Below are 27,095 nucleotides of genomic sequence, written 5' to 3'. Positions count from 1 at the left end.
CTTCCAATTAGAAAAACGTATCCAAATAACGTGCAGAACTCAGATACACCATTCATATTGCAAGGGGTTTTGTAGTTATTCAAATACAAAAACTATTTATACGGACACTCTTTCCTCAAAAAAACAATTAGAAAGCTGTAGTGAAAATCTGAGGGAAGTTGAGAAAGAAAGATTTTCTGTTTGTTTTCGCTATTCTCTTAAAATTTTTAAATACAAAATATATCGGTGAATATTGCACTTAGAATCATGAAAATATTTTTGTTTTCGTCAGGAGAGATGGTGCACCAACTTTGTAACTGAGTTCTTGAGCACAGGGTATCCGTATAAAAAGATTTATTTTAATAACTATAAACACATATTAACTATACAACATGAATGATGCATCTGAGTTCTACACGCTATTTCGATAGTTTTTCTAATCGCCTCTAGAATCAACAGTTTGCCAGTAAAATGCGGCAAGGGGGAATTAAATAATGACCCTGTAATACTTTGTGTGATTGTTATCATTATAACCCATAAATTGCATTCAAAACATAAAACACAATTTTAATTATTTAAGCTCAAACAATTGAACCAAATTGCTTTCACGTTGATAATACTAGATGAAAAAAAGGCAGTTAATCGAAGTTTCCATCCAATACTGCGATAATCAAAATCGGTTTTCTCTTAAATAAAGATCCCATTGCACTACTACAACATACACAAATAATGAATCTAAACATATAAAGAAAACAAAAATATTTTAATAGAAAACTATAAATAATGATAATGTATATACATAGTAGAACAATCGAGTTCTTTCTAAATGTGTGTTCTCAACACAAAAGTTCATCTTATTTCATTTGCAGTCATTTAGTCTTCTCCGACAGGCATGGCATCTTCTAACTTCCGGACAAACTTGACCCTCAGCTCTGTTATGTTGTCACCTTTGAGTTGATCTTGCACGAACCATGTTGACACTTCCATATGCACCTGAAATAAATGTGTGAAATATAATGAAAAGAAAAAATATGCTATTTATGGTATGATAAACAGTAAATATTTCATTAGTACACACAAGGACGATTTATACTCTACGCCAGGGTTTGACAAATCGCAAGAAAATCTAAGCACTAAGATTAAATTTTTAGGAGCCAAACATTTTTTTTAAGACAAACAGGTTAAAAAATATTTCAATGTCAACAAAAATCGCCATTAGTTGAATGTGTATTCTTTAGCCAAAAACATCGGAAAATATCTTTGGCCAAAAAATTCATAAGCCGATGTCACTGCAGTTCACACTGCATGAAAATTTGCAATTGACGAAACATTTGCCGAATTATTGAAAGAATTGTTCTCAGAATTTATGAATAAGCACAGGATGCATATAAAATTTTAGGTGCCAAAACTGATTTTCTGGTCACCCTGGCATCTACAACTAAACCACACATGCACCTTGTCCATATTCCTCTGCGGAACCTCTAACGAATTGGTACGTGTTGGAATGTGCGTGTACGTGAAGTGAGACTTGGCGTGAAATTTGTTTCTGTGCAATGCTTGTTATGTGTAGTGCTGCCATCTGCAACCAATTTTTTAAACTATGTGTGAAGTGCAATGATTGAATAATTTATCGTTGTAAGCCTGTTGCTCTCTGTGGCGAGAATTTTTAATGGGGAGATCAGCTCGCATTTGCCCCTCAAAGTTGTGAACCACACCCTGGCATCTGGGATTCGTCCAGCCTTGCTATTCACACACTGATGCTGTTGAAGTGCTGGAATGATGTGGTTGTGCAAAATAGATTATACGGCTGGCCAAGTACAGCATCATCTACTTGTACATTTTAAAGCTTTTTTTTCTCTTTCGCCAAAGAAAATTCCATTGCTTCATACAATGGATCCATACAAATTTTCAAGCCATTCTGACCAGCAGTTCTTATTCGTGTTTTGTAATCAGAACTTTCATTATAATCACCCTGTATACAGCTGATTATATTTCATAAATCACTCACTACTGTACATGCTAACCAAACAGCCCATATTCCAAGAAATTTCTAACTGACAATTTTTTTGGACACGGATCACCGGCCACTTCACGAACTGACATCAACAAATGTCAGCATGCGAACCATTCAACGAAACATCATCGATATGGGCTTTCAGAGCCGAAGGCCCACTCGTGTACCCTTGATGACTGCATGACACAAAGCTTTACGCCTCGCCTGGGCCCGACAACACCGATATTGGACTGTTGAGGACTGGAAACACGTTGCCTGGTCTGACGAGTCTCGGTTCCAATTGCTTCGAGCTGATGAGCGTGTACAGGTATGGAGACAACCTCATGAATCCATGGACTCTACATGTCAACAGGAGAATGTTCAAGATGGTGGAGGCTCTGTGATGGTATGGGGCGTGTGCAGTTGGCGTGGTATGGGACCCCTGATACGTCTAGATACGACTCTGACAGGTGACATGTACGTAATCATCCTGTCTGATCACCTGCACCCATTCATGTCCATTGTGCATTCCGACGGACTTGGACAATTTTAGCAGGACAATGCGACACCCCACACATCTAGAATTGCTACAAAGTGGCTCCAGGAACACTCTTCTGACTTTAGACACTTCCGCTGGCCACCTAAATCCCCATACATGAACATTATTGAACATATCTGGGATGCCTTGCAACGTGCTATTCAGAAGAGATCTCCACCCCCTCTTACTCCTACGGATTTATGCACAGCCCTGCAGGATTCATGGTGTCAATTACCTCCAGCACTACTTCAGACATTAGTCGAGTCCATGCCACGTAAAGTTGCTGCATTTCTGCGGGCTCTACACGATATTAGGCAGGTGTACCAGTTTTTTTGGCTCTTCAGTGTAATATGATATTTTTAAAGGGGAAAAAATTATATTTAGGCCACTTTTATGTAATTTTTTTGAAAAAACCACTTGGTTAAGCCCGTGGTTTGAACTAAACAACCCTGGAACTAAATATTTATTCCACACACAAAAAAAACTCACCATTTCTAGAGCTCCTCGAATCGCCCCAGCTATAATATTACAGTACTTCAATGAGCTATGCCCTTCAGGTAGCTCCACAAATTCTGTTAAGGGATTGCCATCGATCAACAGAGAGAATTCGTCAGCAGAAGGACTCCAGTTGGTCACTACAGGGCTTATTCCAATATACATCTTGAATGCCGCCTGGAAATATAATCAAAAATATCCATGTAAGAAAACAAATTTTTGTGTTTAGCATATTTCTCATACTATATTGCCCTGCCCATTACTCTGCGAAATGTGCAATGTCTTTGAAAAAAAAAAAAGAATGTGGGAAATGACATTTGAATGTTTAGTCTACCCTATGGAAGTTACTCTATGGAAGTTATTTTCCTAAAATGTTTTGTAACACATGTTTCAATAGGGGTACACATTCCCGTTTCGGACAAAATTTACATAACACAATAAGGTATTCGACCAGATAATATAAAAAAGAGGAAAATTTGCACATTTGAGCTTCTGGAGTGCGAGGGGACGATATGTTATAGAAAAGTTGAAAAACCACCCAGACCCAAAAATAAATGAGCCATAAACAAATGGATAATAGCCGAGATGTTAAAACCAAGGTCCCACTGTTTTTAATAATCTTATATTTAAATGTATGTTTGTCCTTTATATAAATCAACAATTTTAAGCCGATCGTCGCCAAATTTTTTCATACATACAAAACAGGATCATCGTCAGGTATTATAGCTAGTAACTAGCTATAATACCCGGTGCTGCCCGGGTTTTCTTTAATTACTGGGAAGATTGAAAAGGTGACAAGCCATTACAAAGGAATAAACTATTATACATGATACTTTGCAGCATTAAAGAAGTGACAAACCATTGTAAAGGCATATGGATGCCCAAAACTCATTGTTAAAGAACCACGGTAACCAAAGTAAACATTCCAAAAGTGATTGTTGGGGGCCAAAGAACCATTGTTGCCCAATGATTTTGCACGTTTTGGACATTTGCCCAGCTCTGACAAACTTTTAAAGTAACCTATGTTTCAATCCAAGCTCTCTTTGGTATATATGCAAAATTTGGTGATGATCATTCTATAACTTTAGATTTATACAGAGAACATACACACACACAGAGAGAAAATGAATTTCGTACGTATATAAGAATGGCTCATGAAAAATGCTGCCCTGTGGGGAGGGAGCGGGGGCAAGCCAAAAATTTGGATCTACGTGACCAAGTTGCACATTTTGGCACGCTGGGCATGATTTCTGTATATAACCTTTGAAACTCATTATGACTCCCCTTGGGGGGGCGGGTCAAATTTTGGAAAAAACCTCTTCTCAGTGAGTCTTCACATGAAGAGGAAATGAAACTACTGACCAAATTTCATATTTATAGCTTCGGCTCAGCAATGATAAATCAGTCAGTCCCTCTTTCAGGACATGTCATTTTATTTATATGAAATTATATTTCTCGAAGACTGTTTTGGCTCAGGGTGTTTCCAAATTTATTGCGACAGCCTGTTTAATGTACCAAATGCACAGTATTATTATTGGATTTGCAGAGCATCTCGCAGCTCTAAATATCGCAGTAGATTTCCCAGTGGCTGGAGCTCTTTAACAATCATTTTTCTACATAAAGCAGCTATTTTTAAAAAAAATGTTCAGTGGGCCACAGCAAAAAGCTTGGAGGGCCATAGGTTGAAGACCCCTTCGTTGTGCGAAAATTTCAATCTATGATGGCCTATTAGCCCAAAATACTGACACTTTTACTCATCAGACAATGCTTGCAAAAAGCTAGTCAGATTCAAGAAATTCAATAATGCAGAAAATTAAAGATTCGAATCTACCTGTATTTTATCAGCAGTGTCACGGAGATGATAGCATCTGCCTACGTTAGTTCTCGCTAAAAAATCTTCTATCAGACGAACACCAATATTGTGACCCCTGTAAAAATAAAATAAAGAAATTACCATGAAAATATTTTAGCTTTTTATCTTTTTTTTTTGAAGAACAACCAAATAGTAACATTTCATCTATAACCGCAGACATCAATCGTGAACACATGACACAGTCAATCAATACTACGACTGCACGTGCTCCCTTTTAAAATTCCCTGCAAGTAGTCTCTTGAATAAAGGTACAAGGTTTGTTCAAAAAGTATCTGGCCATAATTTTTCTTGCATAAACCAATGAAGCTAGGGAGGAGAAAGAGTGGTTTTAGTGCATATATCTAGGAAACCCTAGTGCAGTGGTTCTCAACCGGGGGCCATATGACCTCGGGGGGCCCAAGGATATTCCACGGGGGCCATGGATGAAAATCTAGCAAAAGGGGAGCCACGGCTACTGATACGGGGGCCACGAAGAAGTTTGTGGAATTAAATTTTTTTAGTCACTCTGACTAAAAAAGTTTAATTTCAAACAAAAAATGCATAGAATATATTTTTCGCAATTTTTCAGCTATTCAAGTAACATTAACATGAGGAAGGAAATAAAAAAACCGTTGCATGTAATCTCGGTGGGTTTATGACTTGGGGGTGACAGTATGCCCTGACACGAACTATAGAAGAGGTTTAAAGCAAAATGGAGTAACTGTAAAGACAAAGTTGTGTGTGTTCGAAGACTTTTCATTCAAAGAGGGCTGCCATAAAGAAAGCAGACAAAGATTTGTTGACCATTCATTGACATTTTTTTGAGTGCTGGTAGTAAATGCAATCAAAGAAGTAGATGGGTGAGAAATGAAAGCTTGTGTGTAAAAAAAAAAAAACCATCGTTTTCATGCAATTACAGACGGATAGCCATCTAGTTTAGCTCAAAGCTATCTTCAACCGGCACCGAATGGTCTGATCATTGATCATTTTTGTCGCACCACGGTCATTTTCTGCACGCGAGGGCTAATTAGACCCCGGAACCTACAATTTATTGCTGATTCCGAAAGGCAGGCTTGTTTCTTATACTCACCGAGAGGTTGGTGCGCTAACCCCTCGATGGGGAACTCCGAGCGGTAGCAATTTTTTGCTGCGGTCAAGTCGCCATTTTTTGTTGTACCCCTGTGTCAGGAAAGTTTTCTGACAAGGTAACGAACTCGCGACACCTCTAAACCTGAGTGGTCCGATGGGGAATATATTTATAAAAATTGAATAAAGAACGATTGCTCTGGGATATTTTTTCAATGAATTTTTGGGGATGGGGTGTGCCAACACCCATTGCCTCCACTGAAAAGAAATAAAGTCGAATTCAGTTATAACGAACTCCAAGAGACCAAATCATACACGAGAAAAAATACCCGCGAAATTAAATTTTTTAAAACTACATTGCTGTATAACTTAAGAAACAGTAATTGCATAAATTTGCTGTTGCTTCGAAATCGCAAGTGTTCATGTGCCATTCATTTCAATTTAACAGGAAAAACGTGATTTTAAACATATTTACGACGATCTTAACGTCATTTGGTTTGCTGACTTTTGCTGACAGGGGGGGGGGGGGGGGGGGTCAAAAATGGCTGAAAATCTGCTTATGTAATACTTTAATGGCCCCTTATTTATATTTTCCGATGGGCTTGAAATCCTGATAATGAATCATTATTATGTTCATATGAACAGTTTTGTCACTGCGTTACACAATGACAAAATCCGTATATACCGGGTGACTTGAAATGTTACGCCGTCCGCCAAAGCAGTTTTTTTTTTTTTTGCCTTGTAGCATTTGCAGCGAATTCACAATGGCACTAACAATTTTAAGGGAATTAAAATTAATTTAATACTCTAGAATACACTTTAAGACATTCATTTTTGAAAATATTGTTGGTACTTCAAAATCAGAAGTGCCTTATGTGGTGATGACGAAGCTCAGGTATAGAAAACTAAAGTCTTCATTCAACTTTGCTCCTTATAAAGAAAGCTTATAAACTGACCTGAAAGATCAAACTTCCTGTTCAGTAACTTTTCACTAGCGGCTAAAAATCCGACATTCCCTGGTGAACTTGGCCAATCACAGAGGAGCGGGAGTGAGTTACTCTCGAACCGGTCGTTACTCCGTGTACAATACTTCGGAAACTGTCGTGACTTCGGAAACTGTTCGGAACTTACAATGCGCAAGCGCGTTCTCCGTAATTTTGTAATATTCTGCGCTCTTTTCTCATTTTTTTCGGGCTCTCATCTTTATTTTTTTTCCATCAATATTTTCTACATAGTTCTCCCTTTTTTTCATCAATTTCCTGTTGGTTTGGGTTCATGTATTTGAGGTTAATTGATTTTTCTTTTATAATTATTTTTCCTACATTGTGTATAATTCTGTTTTTATTTTTACTGCATTAAATACATTTTCCTGTTATTATTTTTCCTGCATTAAATACATTTTCCTGTTATTATTTTTCCTACATTACGTATATTTTTTTTATTTTTCCTACATTAAAAGTACATTTTCCTGTAATTTTTCCTACATTGTGCATTTTCCTGTAATTTTTCCTACATTGTGCATTTTCCTGTAGTTACTTTTCCTACATTACATGTACCTTTCTGTTCTTATTTTTCCTGCATATTAAGTACATTTTCTTGTAATTATATTTTCCACAGTAAGTATACTTTCCTGCAAAGAAGGACAAAAAATCTCAAAATCCTCTCCTTGAGAAAATTCTACGTACAACTATGCTTTCCTGTAATTAACTGTATGTTTAATTTCTGTCAATCCCTTTTAAATATGAATCAATAGAATTAAAGAAATCTTTGGGATGAAATAAAATAGAATTTACAATGTCTAAGTCTCTTCGCGCATGATGTTTCCATGATTTATTCAATGTGGAAAAAAAAAGGAACCAATAAAAATAAAAATAAAGCTGTCTAAATTCATTAACATTTGAGCACTTTCAAAGTGGTTTACTACAATTTCTGCTTGTATCGCTGAACTTTTGTGACAAGCTTTTGAATTTAGAAAACTAATCATTTCCACAACCCTTAAGGTTTTTCTTGACTTGGTACACACTGTGGATACAACACATCCTCAGACCAATATTTTGGGATTAGCTTAAGGCGAGAGCGGCACGGGAACGAATATTATTATTTATTAAAACATATTTTTATATTAATTACACAGAAAGAGAAATGCGATGGCACATGGCGAACTCAACGGTTGAAGGCGAACAACTCACCGTTCATAGATTAGTGGTGTCGACAGATATATCGTGTCCTCACAGAAAGACTTTCTCCTTCCTTCTCCCAGTATCCATGCTGCCATCTGTCGGGTATTTACTTGACGTCAAACCCCACAGTACTCCCCCACCAGTGACTTCAGTCACGATTTATAGCGATCAGGGAATCAGACTTTTCTCCCACTATGAGTGGTAGGTTCGGTGGTCGTTTTCACTGGCTGAAAGTTTTGTGGTAGCACATCTTCCTGCAGCAAAAATGCTGGCTTCAGTCGGTTTATGGACACAGTTTCATGCTTATCTTTAATCCGTAACACGAAGTATTTGGGCGTCCGCTGCATGACTTGAAACGGGCCATCATAAGTGCACTGGAGCGGAGGCTTCACGGCATCTCTGCGCACAAACACGTGAGTCGATGTCTGAAGTGCTGGATGAATGAAGACCTTCAGTTTATTGTGGTTAGCAGTAGGAACGGGCGCAATATTATGCATGGTGTTCGCTAGTTGTGCTGCGAATGTTAGTGGATCCGTGGGCTGCTCGGTACTCGGAACCAAGAACTCCGCGGGTAACCGCAGTGTGGCACCATAGAGCAGTTCTGCACATGTGGCCTTGAGTTCGGGTCGATAGGTTGAGCGGAGGCCAAGGAGAACAATTGGTAAGACATCTACCCATCGGTCGGTGAGTTGGCACTTTAGAGCTGCCTTTAGTGGCCGATGGAAGTTTTCGACTAGGCCGTTGCCTTGAGGATGAAATGATGTCGTTCGAAGTTTTTGTATTCCTAGCAGTTGCGCCAGTTCTTGGAATAACTGTGCCTCGAACTGTCGACCTCTGTCGGTGGTGATTCTACTAGGTACGCCGAATCGGGAAACCCAAGTTGACACAAAAGATCTTGCAACGGTTTCCGCCGAGATATCTGCAACAGGCACTACTTCCGGCCAGCGTGTGAACCTGTCAATCATCGTTATTGCGTATCGGTTGCCTTGGCTTGGTGGAAGTGGTCCGATGATATCGATGTGTACGTGGTCGAATCTTGCGTTCGGTAGCAAGAATGTTCCTGAGTCGCTGACCGTGTGACGTTGCACTTTCGTCCGTTGACATGGTATGCACGATGTCACCCATGTTTTACAGTCTTTCTTGACCGACGGCCAGACGAAGCGCTCAGTGATGAGTCGTTGCGTTGCTTTCACTCCTGGATGCGAGAGTCCATGAGTTACCTGGAAGACTTGTAGTCGAAAGTCCTTTGGTATATACGGTCTGACTCTTCCGTCGGAAATGTCGCATAAGACTTCGGCTGAAGTTCCAGGTAGGAGAAGTTTCTGAAGCTGAAATGAAGAATTCGTCTGCAACTCGGGTAACTCTGGGTCGGTCGTCTGTGCTTGAGCAATTGCTTCGTAATCGATTTGGCTGGAAAGTTCGATCGCATTTATTCGGGAGAGAGCATCAGCAACCTGATTGTCACAACCTTTCACGTAACGAATGTCAGTCGTAAATTGTGAAATGAACGAAAGCTGTCGTGTCTGTCGAGGAGAAGTTTTTTCCGGTTTTCGATTGAACGCAAACGTTAATGGCCTATGGTCTGTGAGTATGCAAAATTGCCTTCCTTCGAGCATGAACTGGAAATGTTTGGTAACAGCGAACGCAGCAAGCAATTCTCGGTCATAGGCGCTGTACTTTTGTTCTGTCTCACTCAGTTTTCTCGAGAAAAAACCGAGTGGCTCGAGTTTATTGTTGTTGATCTGGTGAAGTGCACCCCCAATAGCGTAATCCGATGCATCAACACACAAGGCTATCTGAGCGTTTGCATTAGGGTGCACGAGTAGTGTCGCCTGAGCTAACTGCTGCTTGGTTTCTGTGAACGCCTGTCGATCTTCTTCTGTCCAAGGTATATCTTTTTTTTCGTTTTTATTAGAGCCTTTGAGAAAAGCAGTTAATCTGGCTTGCTTGTGTGCAGCGTGTGGAAAGAACCTTCGATAAAAATTTAAAAGTCCTAGAAATTGTCTCAGATCTTTGATGGTCTTCGGCAACGGGTAGTCTAGGATAACTTGTACTTTTTCGGGTAGAGGTCCAATGCCGGCTGCAGAAACCTTATGGCCGAGAAACGAAAGTTCCGACACTCCGAATTCACACTTGGATACGTTGAGCTTTATACCATATTGGTCTAGCTGTCGAAAAATTTGTCGGAGATGGGATACATGAGAATCTTCATCGGCTGAAAAAACGAGTATGTCATCTAGGTAAGCGAAACAGTTCGGAACGTCACGGAGAATTTCATTGATGAAACGTTGAAAGGACCGGGCAGCGTTGCACAGACCGAAATTCAGGAACAAAAACTCGAACAGTCCAAAAGGTGTGATAATAGCGGTTTTGTGAATGTCCGGTTCGTTGACTGGAATAGCGTGATATGCTCGTAAGATGTCTAATTTTGAAAAGATGTTCATACCATGAAGAGCATGTGAAAAGTCCTGGAGATGAGGTATCGGATAACGGTCAGGAACGGTTTGCGCATTCAGCCGTCGATAATCTCCGACAGGACGAATTGCACCATTAGCTTTCGGCACAATGTGTAATGGGGAGGCCCAAGAGCTTTTGGAAGCCCTGCAAATGCCCTGTTCTACCGTAACCCTCGAAAACTGAGATGGCCTGCGTACTCGTTTGTGACGTCACCATTAGTGGATCCACTTCTTCCGTGAATTTCGGTGTATTCAAGAGCTTTTCGCACTGCTGATTGAGAAGTGCTCAGTTGAAAGAGTGGAACTATATAGACGAGTTCTTTGTTCATAAACTTTTATTGCAAAAATATTTAGCTCAATTCAAAATGTATTCTGATTAAAGAAAGCTTAAAAATTAAAAAAATTCCCTGAAGACAAAATTACGATCATCATTTTTAAAAGCAAAAAACCTTGTTCACGAGGCAGCTCTTGTGCTACGATTTTCTTAAAATCCTCCATTTTCGAGTTTCTTTTATATTTATATTGACATGAGAAAAAAAAATTCTCATTTGATCTAATAATTTGGTAGTTAAATAATAATTTGATAGTTAACTAAGATCAGATGGGAGAAAAATGAAAATCAATCCAAATGTGGATTCGGCTAGTGAAAGGTTTATTGAAATGTTAATGCCTTTATTTCATCCGAGATTTCACTACATTCAATGAAAAAAAAATACTTCTTTTTATCATAACTTAGACTATTATAACACATCTATAAATTTGTTGCTCTCATCCCAAGGAATGAAAAAATTCATTAAAAAACAATTTGTTGGGAAATAAATTTTATTTCAACATATCAAAAGACATAACACATTTCAGAAAAATAAGTTGGATTTCCACGCTTGGAAAATAGCTTGCTTTCATTGAATCACATTTACATCATGCTCTAATTTCAACTATGTAGGCTACATCAAATTACAGAGAAACCTCGATGTGAAACAATACTCTTGGGATCAAAATAAAAATGTCGTTGCAGAGAGATTGTTGTAAAGAGAGGCAGCAGTTTAACAATAACAGTATAAACATTTCCAAACGAGACTTGTGAAAATATTGTTGTAGAGGGATTTATCATTATATCCAAGTATCGTTGTTGTGAGGTTTCACTATCTACAACATATTTGCTGGACCATAATGAGCAACATTAATATTTCAATATCATTGTACTAGAAAAAATATGACATTTGCGCATTACATAATTCAATAGAATTTTACAAGTTTTATTTATATACAGTAGAACCTGCATAACTCAATAACTCTGATAAACTGGCATTTGTTATTCTCATGGTTGGCACAATACTAAATTTAATAGGGGAGAAATCTATAACTGGCACAAGATGGGTAATCACTGCTTAAGTTGACTACAGTTATGAACATATACAATCAGTCCTACTTATATCACTTTCATTAACCCCTTCATTTTTTTAGCACTTCTAATTTCCTATTCATTTTACTTTCTTTTGATTTACATCTTTTTACCTTTGCTGACTGCAATAATTTATCATTCTGTATTTTGCAGTAATTATTTAAAAATATATTACACGCACACCAAATTATTTTTTCTACATTTAGTTCCATACTATGCTTCTCCTTACAAAATTCATTATCGGGAAACATTTCATTCGCTGTTAATGCTGCCATTGTTAGGGATGCAGCAACCTGTTTTTGTTTGGTGGCTTTTAGGAAATCATTTTCAAAATCTGTTATGAGTTTACTCACAATAATGAAATTGAATATTATTATTTTAACAACAAAGTTATCAGGACAGGATAGTTTCCCTCGGTCCAAGTTTTTTATCAAATTGTAGTCACTCTCGGTGAAGCAGAGCTCTTTATCTGTCAATAGCTCTGAAGAACTCCACTTTGCTCTCACATCATCGTTGCAGGGGAAACTATAAACTTTAACTGAGGGCCCATTTTTATAATTTCCATTGCATCGTGGAACGCAGCATGGGGTCGGCATCCTTAATTTAAAATTATTATTAAACTATAAAAATGATTTGAATGATCTTTTATAATGAAATTAAATCGAGACACGTGGCCACGAGCATCACCATCACGTGCCGATGTCAAGTGTACAACTGGTTCTGTACACTGGACAATAGTAAGACGCCTTCGTGTATTAAGGAGTTCTAGACAATAGTGGATCTTCTGTTGCTGACGTCACGAACGATAGCGAAAGAGGTGCGCAGGCCATCTCAGTTTTCGAGGGTTACGGTTCTACCATGTACTCGAATTCTTTTTTAACTGTATCAAGCACCTGCGGATTCAACCTTCGGGGCCAGCTGTGTATGGGTGGGCCAGTGGTCTGAATATAATGAACGGTGTTGTGTTTCACAGAGCGAAAAGTTTCAGATGGATTAGTTAACTCTGGAAACTCCTTCAAAATGGAATGGTAGCGAGAGGAGTCGTCAATCACACGAACAGTACACTGGGAACAAGCTTGAGATATGCCGGAGATGCTGAGTTTGGTGATAGAGTCAACCAGACGTTTCTTTTTGAGATCGACCAAGAGGCCGAAATGTCGAAGTAAATCCGCACCAATTATGGGAACGGCTACTTGCGCGACGATAAAGTTCCACTTGAAGCACCTCCTGAGCCCAAGGTCTAAGTTAATGAGTTCGGTACCATAAGTTTTGATCCTGGATTGATTTGCGGCATACAGCTCGAGTGGATCGGGATTGTGATTTTGCGAGTTGCGACCTACCGGAACGCATGATACGTCACTGCCGGTATCGATCAAATATCGACGATTTGTGGTCTTGTCGTAAACGTGTAGCCTGTGACTTATGGAAAGAGGTAAGCTACCACCCACTGGCTGCTGAGTGGCAGCTGCTACTCGTTTCCCGACTTCGAGAAAGTGCAAGGATCTCTGCATTTGCGAGCTAAATTTCCGAAACGGGCATGATAATAACAGTGTCCGTCGTTCAGTTCCGATGCGAAATTATGACGTGGCTGTTGCGACGTATTGGAGCCCCTAGAAAATGAACGTCGGTCACGAGAGGTCGATCGTGAACGTCGAAATCTTAGATGATTAACCTGCTCTGTCAATTTGGAAACTTGTTTTTGTAAGTCCGCTATGAGAGGCGAAAACACGGCAACAGCATTTGAAGATTCGTTATCGTTCGCGAGAGAATACGTCACTCTTGGATCAACAGCAACTTCGTGGATTTTATCTGCCAGCGTGGCAAGCTGCGTCAACTCCTCGGTGGAGGCGGAAAGAATAGATTGAATGGTCGTAGGCAACCGCTGGAGCCATAAGTTCTTCAAAAAGTCGTCGTCAATTTTGCCCCTTGATAACTCTCGCATTTGACGGAGCAGAAATGACGGTTTGTTGTCGCCCAACTGTAGGTCCCCCAAAAGTTTACGTATTCGTGTGGCTTCCGAATCAGCAAATTCTGCGATTAATCTTCGTTTCAATGCCTCGTATTTATTTGTTTCCGGAGGTTGGAAAACGAAATCAGAAACGTGAGATAAAGTATCTGCGTCGATTGAGGCGATGAGCGCGGCATATTTAGTTTCGTCTCTCGTGATACCCGATAAAAGAAACGACGCCTCGACTTGGGAAAACCATAAAGCGATGTTCTGGCGCCAAAAAGGTGGCATTTTTAGGCCTATACGATCGATTTGAGCAGCGGCACCCTCGGCGTTAGTGACATTCATATTCTTGATAGCGAAAGTACGATACAATATACACAATTTCGTAATAAAATGATATATGCGAGGACCTCGACTTTATATAAAACGGAAATTTACAGTTCCTATATACATGGTTCTGACGGCTCTCCCGAAAAGGACGAAATTGGGACTTACGTGATTATCGCTGAGTGATCTTCAGAAGCGAAAGTATGCACGGCATGCGATTGTCGTAAATATCCAAGCTGTCGGCGTAAATCCTTGGACGAAAGTGACGCACGATGTGAGTTCCCGCGTGAATTGGCTTCACAAATTGTCCACAAGTCCTGGCCTCAATGCCATTTCCATTGATGTCGATGGTACGTGTTTCGAGTCCTAGGGTCACCACTAAGGCGAGAGCGGCACGGGAACGAATATTATTATTTATTAAAACATATTTTTATATTAATTACACAGAAAGAGAAATGCGACGGCACATGGCGAACTCAACGGTTGAAGACGAACAACTCACCGTTCGTAGATTAGTGGTGTCGACAGATATATCGTGTCCTCACAGAAAGACTTTCTCCTTCCTTCTCCCAGTATCCATGCTGCCATCTGTCGGGTATTTACTTGACGGCAAACCCCACAAGCTCATGATTAGTGGTAAGTTATTAAAAGTTGTTTTAGCCCCACTGTTTGTGATGGTCAGCTCAAGTTGGTTTTTCAATTTTAAGGTGCAAATCTAAGCCAAACTCCCATTTAACCCTTTAAGTGGTTTTTGAAATTTTCCTGATCAGCATTTGAAATTGCCACATTTGGAATTGCAAAACCTTGCCATTATGTGTGTGGCTTTCTATGAAGAGAACCCTTTTTGTATTATTTATATATTGAGCATATATTTCTCTTTTTTTTCTCGCTTCTTCTTCCTATCTAACCTAGAACAATAGCTAACTCTGCCCACTAACAGTTGATTGGTTGGAGGGGAATGGAAAACATTTTATTGTAAAAACAGTTTCACTGCATTTTAATAGAAGACAAAATATTTCGGGGTGACAGAAATAAAGCAGATAAGGTTTGACAAGATATCTCAGGATTGCCACTGAAAGGGTAAAAAAGGTCTCTTTGGGCAGAGCAACACGGTCTATGATATTAAAAATTTAATTCATGACCATGTTTATTTTTAATATTGTAGAATCGTGTCTGCAATGTCTTATTGATAGCCTTATCCGCTCGGCTGTTAGAATAATTGTTTATTCTACAGTTTATATCTGTTTATCTACAGTTTATATCTGTTTATCTACTGTATATATATGTTTATCTTCAATGTTATAGAATGTATGATCTCATATTGATTTTGATGGTCTGATCCTCTCTGCTGTATCAGGAAATTGCTTATTCTATAATGTATAAAAATTCAAAACACCACGTACATCTGCACAGTATTACAGAATACTTTGAAAAATAGCATTTTCAATCTATGGAAATACAAGCAGCAATTTAAAAAAAAATTTAATTTCAAAACATATAAAATCATGTTTATTTCTAATTGCCTTTGGGACTATGACATAGTGTGTGCAACTTTGTTTATTTATGTTAAACGTCATTCAATAACATATGGCTTAATAAAAAATTTTTGAAAAATTTTTTTCAAAAATTTTTTCCCTCTCACTGTGTATAATTATTTGTGCATTTCTATTATTCTCACAACCGTTCAAATATTACGTAAGCACCAATAGGGAAAAATAGGGTTTTATATTTGCTTTTAATAGCAAGGAAGGGAGGTATTGGAATGAAGATTATCTAAGCATCTGGATGAGAACATATTGGCATGGCTTTATTCAAATCGGGTTTGAAGAAAATTGAATATATCAGTTTATCGAGGATATATAACTACAGTACTTTGGCTAACAATTTTTTATTTCATAGTTTTTCTGCCTTGGCTAACGGATGCGATTAATGAACATTTTCTTTGATACAAATGCAAGCAACAACATGAATCAGCTGCATCATGAGATGAATTTAAGCTAATCATTGTCAGAATGTCACTCGAGCATTGATTTACTCACATCCCCTTTTTTGTAATCTTTTCTCCAGATGTACCAAAACACAAATGGATGGGGGACACCTACACACTCGACTGTGTTAACACTGGCTTAAGCAGAATAAAGCTGGTGTTTGTGTGCATAGTTTAAAATAAAAAGATCTGTATCTTATACTCCTATAAATTCTCGTTTATAGCTCTCAAAGCTATTCATTTTAGCGTTTGGTCATTTTGTATCGTCTTTATAACATTCCTTGGTATTTTAAAAAACAAACTTGGTATTTTAAATTTTGAGCCATACCTGGAATAAATCAAACAATATTCCATAGAAACTTATGGGAAATTGTGTTTCAACAAACAAAAGTGATTCTGGAGCGAATTTCTTCATACAGTACTGTATCCTCATTCAGAGCTGCAACTAGATACTTTGTCACCCAGGGCAAGCTGGAATTTTGGCGCCCCTTGCATGTAGAGGAAACAGTTAAAGAGTGAATTTGGTGCCCCTTCTGGTTCAGCACCCAGGGCACCAGACCGCCTGTCTTCCCCCCAGTTGCAGCCCTGTCCTCATTTCCAACCAAATCTAATACAGTATCTCATACTACTAAAGACATAATTATCAAAAATTTCCTGTTAATTGAGCATTCATCGCACTGATATAGATTTTTAATAGAATCATTTTTCATCCTTTTAATCAAAGCATTGATATGTGATTTAGAAAATGATGCATCAGTACTTGGACCAGATTTTGACCACATTTGACATTTTAATGAAATGAAACTCACAGGACACTTAGATATGCTACACATATTAGTAAACAGCTCAGCAAAACATGCATTGAAGATTATTGTTTAGATCAGTGGTTCTCAACCTGGGACCTTATGGCCCCCTTGCAGACCTGGGATATTCTAGGGGGGGGGGGGGGCAAGGGAGAAAATCAAAAGAAAGGTGATATGTGACAGGTGGTGAAGGAAGTCATAGAGAGCTGTGAAGAGAAAAGCTTTAAAAGTGAAACATAGTTGAAAAATATTACTACTTTCAGAATCCATCAGATTCGTCCACAGAAGGGGGCGTCTTAACCTTTGTGTCTATGTGGGCATGACCCAGATCTTCATGTCTGTAATGGAGGGAGGGGGACTGCACTATATGGGATCTGCTACTACGATTTTCATATGTAAGATGTTACTTAAAGCTAAGTATGGAGGGCCGCCAGAACAACGGTTGATGTGTTGGTAGGGTCGATTTATCGTGCATGTTCGTTGAATCGTCTTGTATTTCACACAGACCGTTTTTTACAATAAAATTTGACTCCTGGGAGACATTTGAATCCGTGCCTAGCCAGGATTCCAGAGATTGATCTGATTTATTAAAATTTCATTCATAATAAAAAATAGAGAGTATCTCACTCTTGGATGAGGGTAGAGGGGGGCCCTGGATAGGACGGGGCCACGAGAAAAAAGTGTGATCCATGGGGGAGCCATGAGCTGAAAAAGGTTAAGAAACACTGGTTTAGATGAAAGGGGTTTTGAAACCAACTTGATCGATGCTCTTCTGAGCATTCAAAATGTAATGTACATGCACTATTAAGGAATCAAAAAGTTATTTTTTTAGTTTTGCTGGCAAAAGATGTTAGTAAAATATTATAAAGCACAATGGCAATTGATGGTTGTTTTGTTGATTGGTAGAGGTGCTCACCTCAGCAGTGCAATGGTCTGAAATCCCGATCTATTCTACTAGGTTGCTTCAGATCAACAAGAAAAGTAAAGAGGGCCCGGGGGGGGGGGGCTTACACAGGACCTATCTTTAAAGGGGGGGGGGATACAGGGTAAAATATTTCCTCTCATCACAAGCTTTCAAAAAACATTTTAAATTTACAGAAATTAATGAAAACAGTACAGATATTTTTATACGATATTTCATTAAAATTATTTGAATTTAAATTTTTAAATTCAATTTTTATCTCTTGGAGGTCACTTGGGGTCACCCATTATACAATATATGATTATATCTCCCCCCCCCCCGCGTATCTTTCGAGAATGGGGAGGGCAGCCGAAGCCCCCCTTGGTTAATAACGGTACTAATCTAGAAGGTTTTGGTCCAGTTTACTTCATTTTGCTGACAAGTGGGGTTGGGGAGGGGTAAAAACCCATAAAATTTTGCTTAAGTAATACTTGAACGGTCTATAGTTACGGCCCAACCACTTCCTTCTGGAACTATTTTAACCAGTGATGGTAACCTCTTCCAGCGAAATTTCCCTCGAAAAATTCCCTTTTGACGAAATTTTTCCCACGCATTAAGAAAAGTGTGCTGCCATCTAGCGGAGAAAATACATAATCAAGTATTTTACACTAGAAAAGTATTGCACTGCATTAGTTCCCTTTATTTTTTGCAAAAATTCTTTTGTTTGATGAACTCTCAAAATTTACCACAAGTGCTAAGAAATTTCCCACTTCGGCAAATTTTGGCCAATTTTTCCCACGAATATGGGAAATTTCCCACGAGTTACCATCACTGATTTTAACTTTTCTCCAGCTCGGAAGGTTTCAATCTGTTGTTTACACTTCTTTAACAGTGTTTACGCCGCTAAATTTACGGTTCGAGAGTAACTCATTCCCGCTGCTCTGTGATTGGTCGAGTTCACTAGGGAATGTCGGGTTTTTGGCCACTAGTAACTTTTCAAGACCCAAAGAGAAATCCAAAACAAAGGACGTCGACACAAACAGAAGACAGGTCAGATCGTAAAAAGTGAATTTTCCCACACTCCACTTTATAGTAATGTGCTGCCATCTAATGTCAAATTCAAAAGTGACTCATGTGGTGATGATGAAGTATAAAGTAAAAAAACTACATTCTTTATTCCGCTCAGTTCCTTATAAACAAACTCATAAACTGAACTGGAAATTGAAACTAAAAGTTCGGTTATTTTATTTGAGCATAAGGAGGCGTCCAAAACAAAGAACCTCTGAATGAGCAGACGACAGACAACAAGTCGGTTTGTTCGGTTCCTTACAAGCTTAGCTCACAAACAGAACTGGAAGTTTGTACTGCCAGTTCGGTTATTTTTTCAGGACACAAGGAGACGCCCGAAACAAGTAACCTGGAGAGAAGCAGACGACATTACTGATGGGACTTATTACTGGAGGGAGAATCCAGCCACCGCGACTGCAGCGACATCAAATGCAAGGAAATCACGTGACCCGGTCAAAACAAACTTCCCGCCTGGCAATTTTTCCATAGAAATGTACAGTTCGGTCTCTAAATATTGGGTTTTAAAGATTTAAAAGAAGGATAGGGAGCAGAACTCATCTAAAAAGAGGTGAAAAAAGATTAAATTATTTTTATTTAATACCGGAATCATTTCTTTCATAATTTCTTGGATTTTCCTTCATTATTTTTTGAATATTCTTTCATTAATTCCGGAATTATTTCCTTTAATTATTATTTCTTTCATTACTTCTGAAATAATTGTTTTCATCAATTCTGGATTTGTTTCTTTCATTAATGCTGGAATTATTTCTTTTATTAATGCTGAAATTATTTCTTTCATTGATTTTCTGATTCTGATATCTCATGAATTCTGGAATTGTCTCCTTCATTAATTTTGGAATTATCTCTTTCATAATTTTCGAATTATCGCTTTTATCAATGCTGTAATTCTCTCTTACATTAATTCTACAATATTTTCGTCCATTAATGATTATAACTTTCATTAATTTTGAAACTATAACTTGAAATTATAACTTTCATTAATTTTGGAATTATCTCGTCCATGCTGTGAAATTATTTTTTTATTTATTGTTTTAAACTCCTATTTATGCCATAAGAAAATAACGGGGTTTGTTTACACCGAGTCACGTGATGTTCCGACGGAAGATATTGGGGGACACAGTTCTCAGCACTGCCAAGGCGGAGACCACCTACTCTCTCCAAAGGCTTGATTTATGTACTGTTGGTGCTGCCATTTAATCTCGAAATTTCAGGCAACTCATGAGATGATGAAAGAGAGATAAGAGAGTTCTTTGTCATTTTTTGGCATGAAATTTTTTTATGAGACGAAAATTTCGGTAACAAATTCGTCATATTTTGAGAATTTTTAAAATTATAACCATACCGCTACGACGAACGGTTGATGGATAAAGGCTGTACCAACACTCCAAGGAGAAACCATTGAATCTTATAATGGCTATAATATTACTAATAGGCAGGGCCGCAACTAGGGGGGAGGGGGTAGGCGAGTCTGGTGCCCCGGGCGCATTACAAAAGGGGGTCGCAACTTCAACCTATCCTTCAGCATTACAGGGGGGGGGGGGTGCCTAAATGAGTAGTTGCCCTCGCTAACCAAGTATCCAGTTACACAGTTGCAGCCCTGCCAATAGGTATCTTATTTCTGACGAATCGCCGTTATATTGGGTACTTTTTCTTTTAGATATATTCTCAAGTTTGTAATTTACACCTGGTAGCATTTCTTTTACTTCTATGGATCAAACTACACAGTTAATCCACTAATGACACATAAAAATCATGTCCTTATTCTGTAGAACTTGGTTTGCTTGGTCACTTCTGGCAACCAAGTGACAATTAGATCTGGTTCCGATTTTCAAGACTGAATATGCAAATAGGTAGGTAGGAATTTTTAGCAAAGTAGTAGTTCCTCTCTCAGAAAAGTCGCTTTGTATGCGGGCGTATGATAATGTTAAGACAGTCCCGGGCGGGCTTTATGAAAATTGTGAAAAGCTAATCGAAAAACTTGGCAATAATGTGAAGTCTAGTTTTCAATATAATTAGATTCTCATCTTTCGTGCCATTCTTGTGATAATGATCTTCAACTATACAATCAAGTGTTCTTACAATTTTAGGATCTTCTATCGGATGATGGATGCTGATAAAAAATCGTGCATTAAAAATAAAATACCATATGATATCTTTTTGGTGGTGCCCCTTTAGTACTGATACCCTAAGCACGTGCTTATTTTGCTTAATGGTTAATCCGGTCCTGTGACTTTCTCTGGAATGAATGTTTCAAACAAATATTTAAAAATTTTTCACACGTATTTTAGTTCATTTTTTTAAGTTCATAGTATGGCTACAACATGGATCTATATCCTTGATACATTATTGAAAACGATGTGAAAGGTTGAACTTTTCAATTGTGATTCATTTCTGTGTGGCTACTCCCTCATTATATACTACTTTTATCCGCATGAAGAGAATAAAATTAATAAAACTGCTTGCTATCACTTTTTGTGATTTTCATCACTACAAGAATGCGTATTTTGGAAGCTACAACTGACATTTCCTCAACGAAACCATAATAATTTACACAAAAATAAACTAATTTGAAATAATACAAATTTCATCCAGTACAGTAACTTGGTGACATTATACCGTCTTCAAGCTCAGAATTTACATTGATTGAAAATAATTTATTATATATATATTTTTTTTACTGTATTCTATTACGTTAATTTTGCTCTTTCGTTATTTTCATAAATTAAAAATTAATCAAATTAAATTCAAACATATTTATATACTTCAGACAATTTTCGAATAACTATCTTCTAATGGAAAAACGGGTGGGGGGGGGGGGGAAGTAGAAAACTATTCACGTTCGCTAGAGGGGGCCACAGGAATGAGAAATGGTTGAAAGGGGGCCATGGACAAAAAAAGGTTGAGAACCACTGCCCTAGTGTGTGTATGCCTGCATTTTTTCCTGTCTACACAAGCTGTCATTCGCCGACAGATCACAGATGAATGAGGAAGTGTAAATGAGCCCCATCACCTTTTCGTTTTAGACAAAATGGCAGGAAAAACTTGAACAATACTACAGCATTAAATTTTGTGAAGTTTGGTAATTCCCAGGTGGAAACAATCCACAAGATTCAGCAGACCGTCAAAGATGAAGAAATGTCATGACACGGATGACAGCCACACATCAATGGAGAATGAAGCATGTTCTCATAGGCCTTCAACATTCAGAAATGAGATTGCTATTGACCAAAGGGTATACAGGATCATCAAACCATGATTAGAGAACTTATGGATAAGGTGAGCATCAGCAATGAATCCTTTCATTCCATTTTAACTGACGATTTGATCTTCAGGAGATGCAATGTCGAAGTCAGGCCGACTACTTCACCAAACACTAACTCTGACCATATTGCAATTTACTGCCATTAATGAGACGAGCTGGAAATAATGGCTCTGTCTATTGGTGGTTGCCTCAAGTTCGTTAGGGAAAATATCTTATCTATATCTTCCCTTGGGTTCGAACCTGGGACCGCGACAGCCACCTTCACAGTGATAGAAACGAACATCTTACCACCAGGCCACTCAGGCACTAGTCATGCTGACTGTCTTCTACAAATACAGAGCGGTGGTCCATTATGAGTGTGCACAGTATGGCACATTCATCCCCAAGGAGTACTAACAAGAGGTTCTGTGTCGAAATTGGCAGCTCCATCATGCCTATTGTATCAGCACTGTTTAGAGAGCAACAGGCTTACAACAGTACAATTATTTAATCACTGCAGTTCACTCATAGTTAGAAAAATTGATGACAGATTACATCACTACACATAACAAACATAAGTTTGTTACTTCATGTTAGGTTCACAACACATACACTCTTATGTGTACCAATTCATTATAAAAAAACCAAAATTCAATTTTTCCAATTTTTTCTAACAGCTTGGAACTTGCAAATCAATTCAACGCCCATTTTAACGATATCAACAATGGTGTATAACTATTAACGATACTAATGAATTCAAAAATTATTTATATCCAACTGTAAATTCTTTTGTTTTGTTTGATGTAGATAATACTGAAGTCCTAAATAATCTAAACAGCTTCCACAAGAAATTTACACCTGACTACGATGGTAACAGTATATATCTTATTAAAGAATTTGCACGAAATAATGTTGAATTTCTAACAAAATTTATTAACCCTCTGGCTGCTCATCCCGCGATTTCCACGGGCAACTCAAATGTAGCAAAATCTGCTCATCCCGCGATTTCCGCATTCACGTGTTTTTCTTCCTTTATTGAGAAGCGCATCCCGTTTTTTCCCCGTTTAACCACTGAAATAAATTATATACAGTATTAGACGTTTCATTTACGTTTTGGCCAACAGATGTCATTAGTTGTACACTAAATTGCGGCATTTGAAGGCACATGGTATTTACCACTCAAACTTCACTTTTTGAGTGAAAAAAATTACACAATTTTTGAAGCAATTTTGGTCCACAAATGGAGCAGTCAGAGGGTTAATACTTCTTTCTATTCAGCCACATTTCCTGATTCCTTAAAACGAGCAACGATCACTCCGATCTATAAATCTGGAGAGAAAAATTCCCTTTTTAATTATATCTACTATATCGATTCTCCCAATTTTTTCTAGAGTTATAGAAAAAATTTTATCATCTAGAGTTTATAAATTCCTTAACCTAACAAATTTCTTTGCTGTAAATCAATATGGTTACATAAAAGGACGTGGTACCGAAAACGCTCTATTAAACTTCTCTAAATTTGTTTATAACAGTATTGACAGCTGTAAATTTACCCTGGCCATATTTTTAGACATCTCAAAAGCTTATGACAAAGTAAATCACCCAATTCTCATTAAGAAACTCAGTTCTGCTGGAATCAGAGGTAATACATTGAACTGGTTCACTTCATCTAACCAATCGTAAACAAAGAGTTAAAATTAAAAACACTCTAAGTGACTATATCACTATACAGAGAGGATCAAATTTAGCCCCCTTACGTTTTATAATATTCATAAACGACTTATGTAAACTAAATATTCATGGTACTATGATTACTTACGCCAATGATTCAGTTCTTTTATATTCTTCCAACGATCTTAATACACTAACAACTAAAATAAATCAAGACCTGTGCTTAATCAGAAAGTGGTTCCTGGCCAATGATTTAACCCTAAATCTTTCAAAGACAAAAGTCATTCATTTCAACTTAATTTACTCTGAAATTGATTTTAATCTAAAATTCCATAGCCCAATATGTTTGATGAATCTCGACTGCTCCTGCCAAAAAATTCAGCAGGTACAAAATATCAAATATCTAGGACTTAATATTAGTAGCAATCTAAAATGGAAACTTCATGCACTCGAAATAGCGAAAAAACTATGTTTTATTGTATATAAATTCTATTATCTGAAACAAAAGGTAACGGCAGAATTTCTGAGAGAAATTTACTATGCCTGGTTTTACTCAATTGTCAATTATGGTATCATCATCTGGGGTGGCGATTACAAGACAAATCTACAGCCTATTTGTTCTATTCAAAACAGATGTTTCAAAACTATTTACAGTGCTCGTTCTCAAATCTCAATTTATAGAAATTTAAATCTACTCCCCATAAGACATAACGCCATCTACCGAATCATACTCTACATATATTGTAATAAATCAATATGCACTCAAAGAGAGTCCATATCACTGAGAAGACCAAACGAAATTTATTGCATACCCTCATTTAGAAAAGAAATATTTCGCAAAAATTTTTACTACCTTGCTTCTAAACTATTTAATGCTTTACCTGACTGTTAGCTTCTGAAGAAGGAAACAAATTCAAGAATGCGCACCAGGATTACTTACATGTGTGCACCACACCATACCCCCCTAGTTTCATTGGTTCACACATGAACATGGCTGAATACTTTTTGAACAAACCTCATATGAAGACATTTTGGACTTATCCTACTGGTCGTTGAAAGAGAATGGTCACTATAACATGGGACTGTGATTACAGGCATAGACTGTATCATGTAAATTCAAGGTAATGCTATAACAGATAATAACTGAAATTATTAGGTGACGTCAAAAATTAACTTGTAAACATACATTCGCTCCAATTGCTTGTTGACGTCCTCATCATTCTCATAGTCCTTGAGAATTTGTGATACGAGGGATCCATACGTCAGAGTAAATAGTTCCGAACTCTGAAAATTAGTAAAAATAAAACATTATAAGACTAAGCATAAAGTACAATCAATGCTAGATTTTACAAACTGCTCATTTCATTTCAAATGCATCTTCTGGTCGAAAACTTAATGCCTTTAAATGCCTTTCCCATTTACAAACTAATTTTTCATGTCCATACAGGTTTGTAAAAATGAACATCAACTGCAGTGTTTACGAAGAATTCTCCATGATTCACCAATGGGAAAATTCACAGAAGACTGTTTGACACGAGTCAGTGAGCAAGGAATGACTGAGTGAGTGAATCAGTAAATGACACAGTCGAGTGAGTGAGTGACAGAATGGCTATTGTTGGTGAGTGAGTAAACTAGTGTAAAAGCCAGGGTTGAGTTCTTGACGTTAAAAACTTAATTACATTACTGCGCTCATTACTTAAAACACGCATCCTTGGGTTATTAATTTTCCCATGGGGAATAATCTCTAATCTATGGTTTCCCCCCCCCCTCCAACAAAAGGGTGGGGTTGACAGGGCTCCCGCACCCGCAGAAGGATGTGGGAGGCCATACTCTATCCTAATGGGAAAAAAAAAACACTTCGGGTTTCAAAGGAAATCAATCTCAGAGAAAGATAACCTAATTTACTGCCCAAAATTTGCAGCTGAAATGGTTTCAAACAGTGATCAACACAAAGAATTTCGCTTACGTTGATTGATTTTTATATTGTAACTTTTTCTTTTATTTTAGGGATGTTTGAATGTTGCACCATTTTTATTTTACAGTCACCTTCAATTTCTAAAATAGTGAAGATGAAAAGAAAAAAATTCAGGATTGCCAAAATTCGCTGGGTTGAAACCGTGATGCTATTGCGAATCGCCAATTTGGCGGCAACCTCAATTATGGAATCTTACCCGGCACACACTTTCAGATAATACGGGATCAAAGAATATCGCTTTGCCTGGGTACCCATGGTGCTGTTAAGTAGGTGCAGATCGACATCTATGCGTCTGGAAGGGCAAATCGTGTTAAGTTTGTTTGATCGTCCAACATTTTACGGGACAGACAAATTTTCCCCATGCTATTTGGATCTTGGAGGTGTGGCCGTTTCCATCATGCCTGCCTCCCATAGATCCATGACTGAGCAAAGGCAGACATCATCATGTGGATGAAGCCAGGGCAGATATCTTCAGTAACAATTAGAGAGAAAGCAGACATCTTCAGCTACAAATGGAGCCATGGCAGACATTCTCAGCTACAAATAGAGCCATGGCAGACATCTTCAGCTGCAAATAGAGCCACGGCAGACATCTTCAGCTGCAAATAGAGCCACGGCAGACATCTTCAACAGCAAATGGAATGGGGCAGACATCTTTAGCTGCGAATGGAGAAGCGACTTATTTTGTAAGTGGATAGGATCATCCCGTATTTCACAGTACAGGCAAAATTTACCCGTATCATTTGGCTTTTGAGATAAGCGATCAATTCCCCCCCAGATCCACGCTTGCTATTGAAACGGCTGTGATATTACGACTTTTGGGAGGGGGGGACGAATTCCCTATTCTCCCGAACAATTGGACACCGATGGAAAGATTACAAGAGTGTCAAACCAAATAATAAACAGACTGCTCTAGCAATAAAATAAATTGGACGCTCAATTTGGTCACGATAGCAAATTGTATCATTTTAACGCCCCCACCCAGCCACTAATAAGCGCGTTTATAAAGAAAATGAATCCTACCACTTTCTTAGGATCGGCGATTTTCAATATCTGCCTAGACATTGCTGACTCGGTGTCCAATGCCCGACCGGGACTGACAATAACCCACTGAACTTAGACAAAATGCAAGGCCGCTATAACTTTGTTTACACTGCTCAGTGGGCTAG

At 38.1% G+C, this 27,095-nt stretch overlaps 1 protein-coding gene across 1 annotated transcript; it reads right to left on the bottom strand.

The window, feature by feature from the left end:
• Positions 1 to 723: 723 nt before the first annotated feature.
• Bet3 (blocked early in transport 3) lies at positions 724 to 27,095 on the bottom strand. Its single transcript, XM_089253148.1, has 5 exons — positions 26,950 to 27,095; positions 25,138 to 25,235; positions 4,837 to 4,933; positions 3,000 to 3,182; positions 724 to 972 (listed from the first exon to the last, which is right to left on the bottom strand). Exons 1-5 carry the CDS (start codon positions 26,989 to 26,991, stop codon positions 853 to 855), a joined length of 540 nt encoding a protein of 179 aa, XP_089109274.1. The 5' UTR covers positions 26,992 to 27,095; the 3' UTR covers positions 724 to 852.

This window comes from Pholcus phalangioides, unplaced genomic scaffold (assembly GCF_987345545.1).
Source record: "Pholcus phalangioides strain wild (caught in Gottingen) unplaced genomic scaffold, Ppha-v1.0 ptg000032l_1, whole genome shotgun sequence".
NCBI classification, from domain to species: Eukaryota; Metazoa; Arthropoda; class Arachnida; order Araneae; family Pholcidae; genus Pholcus; species Pholcus phalangioides.
The sequence above is the reverse complement of the archived record's forward strand: the minus strand, read 5'-3'. Positions and strand labels throughout refer to the sequence as shown.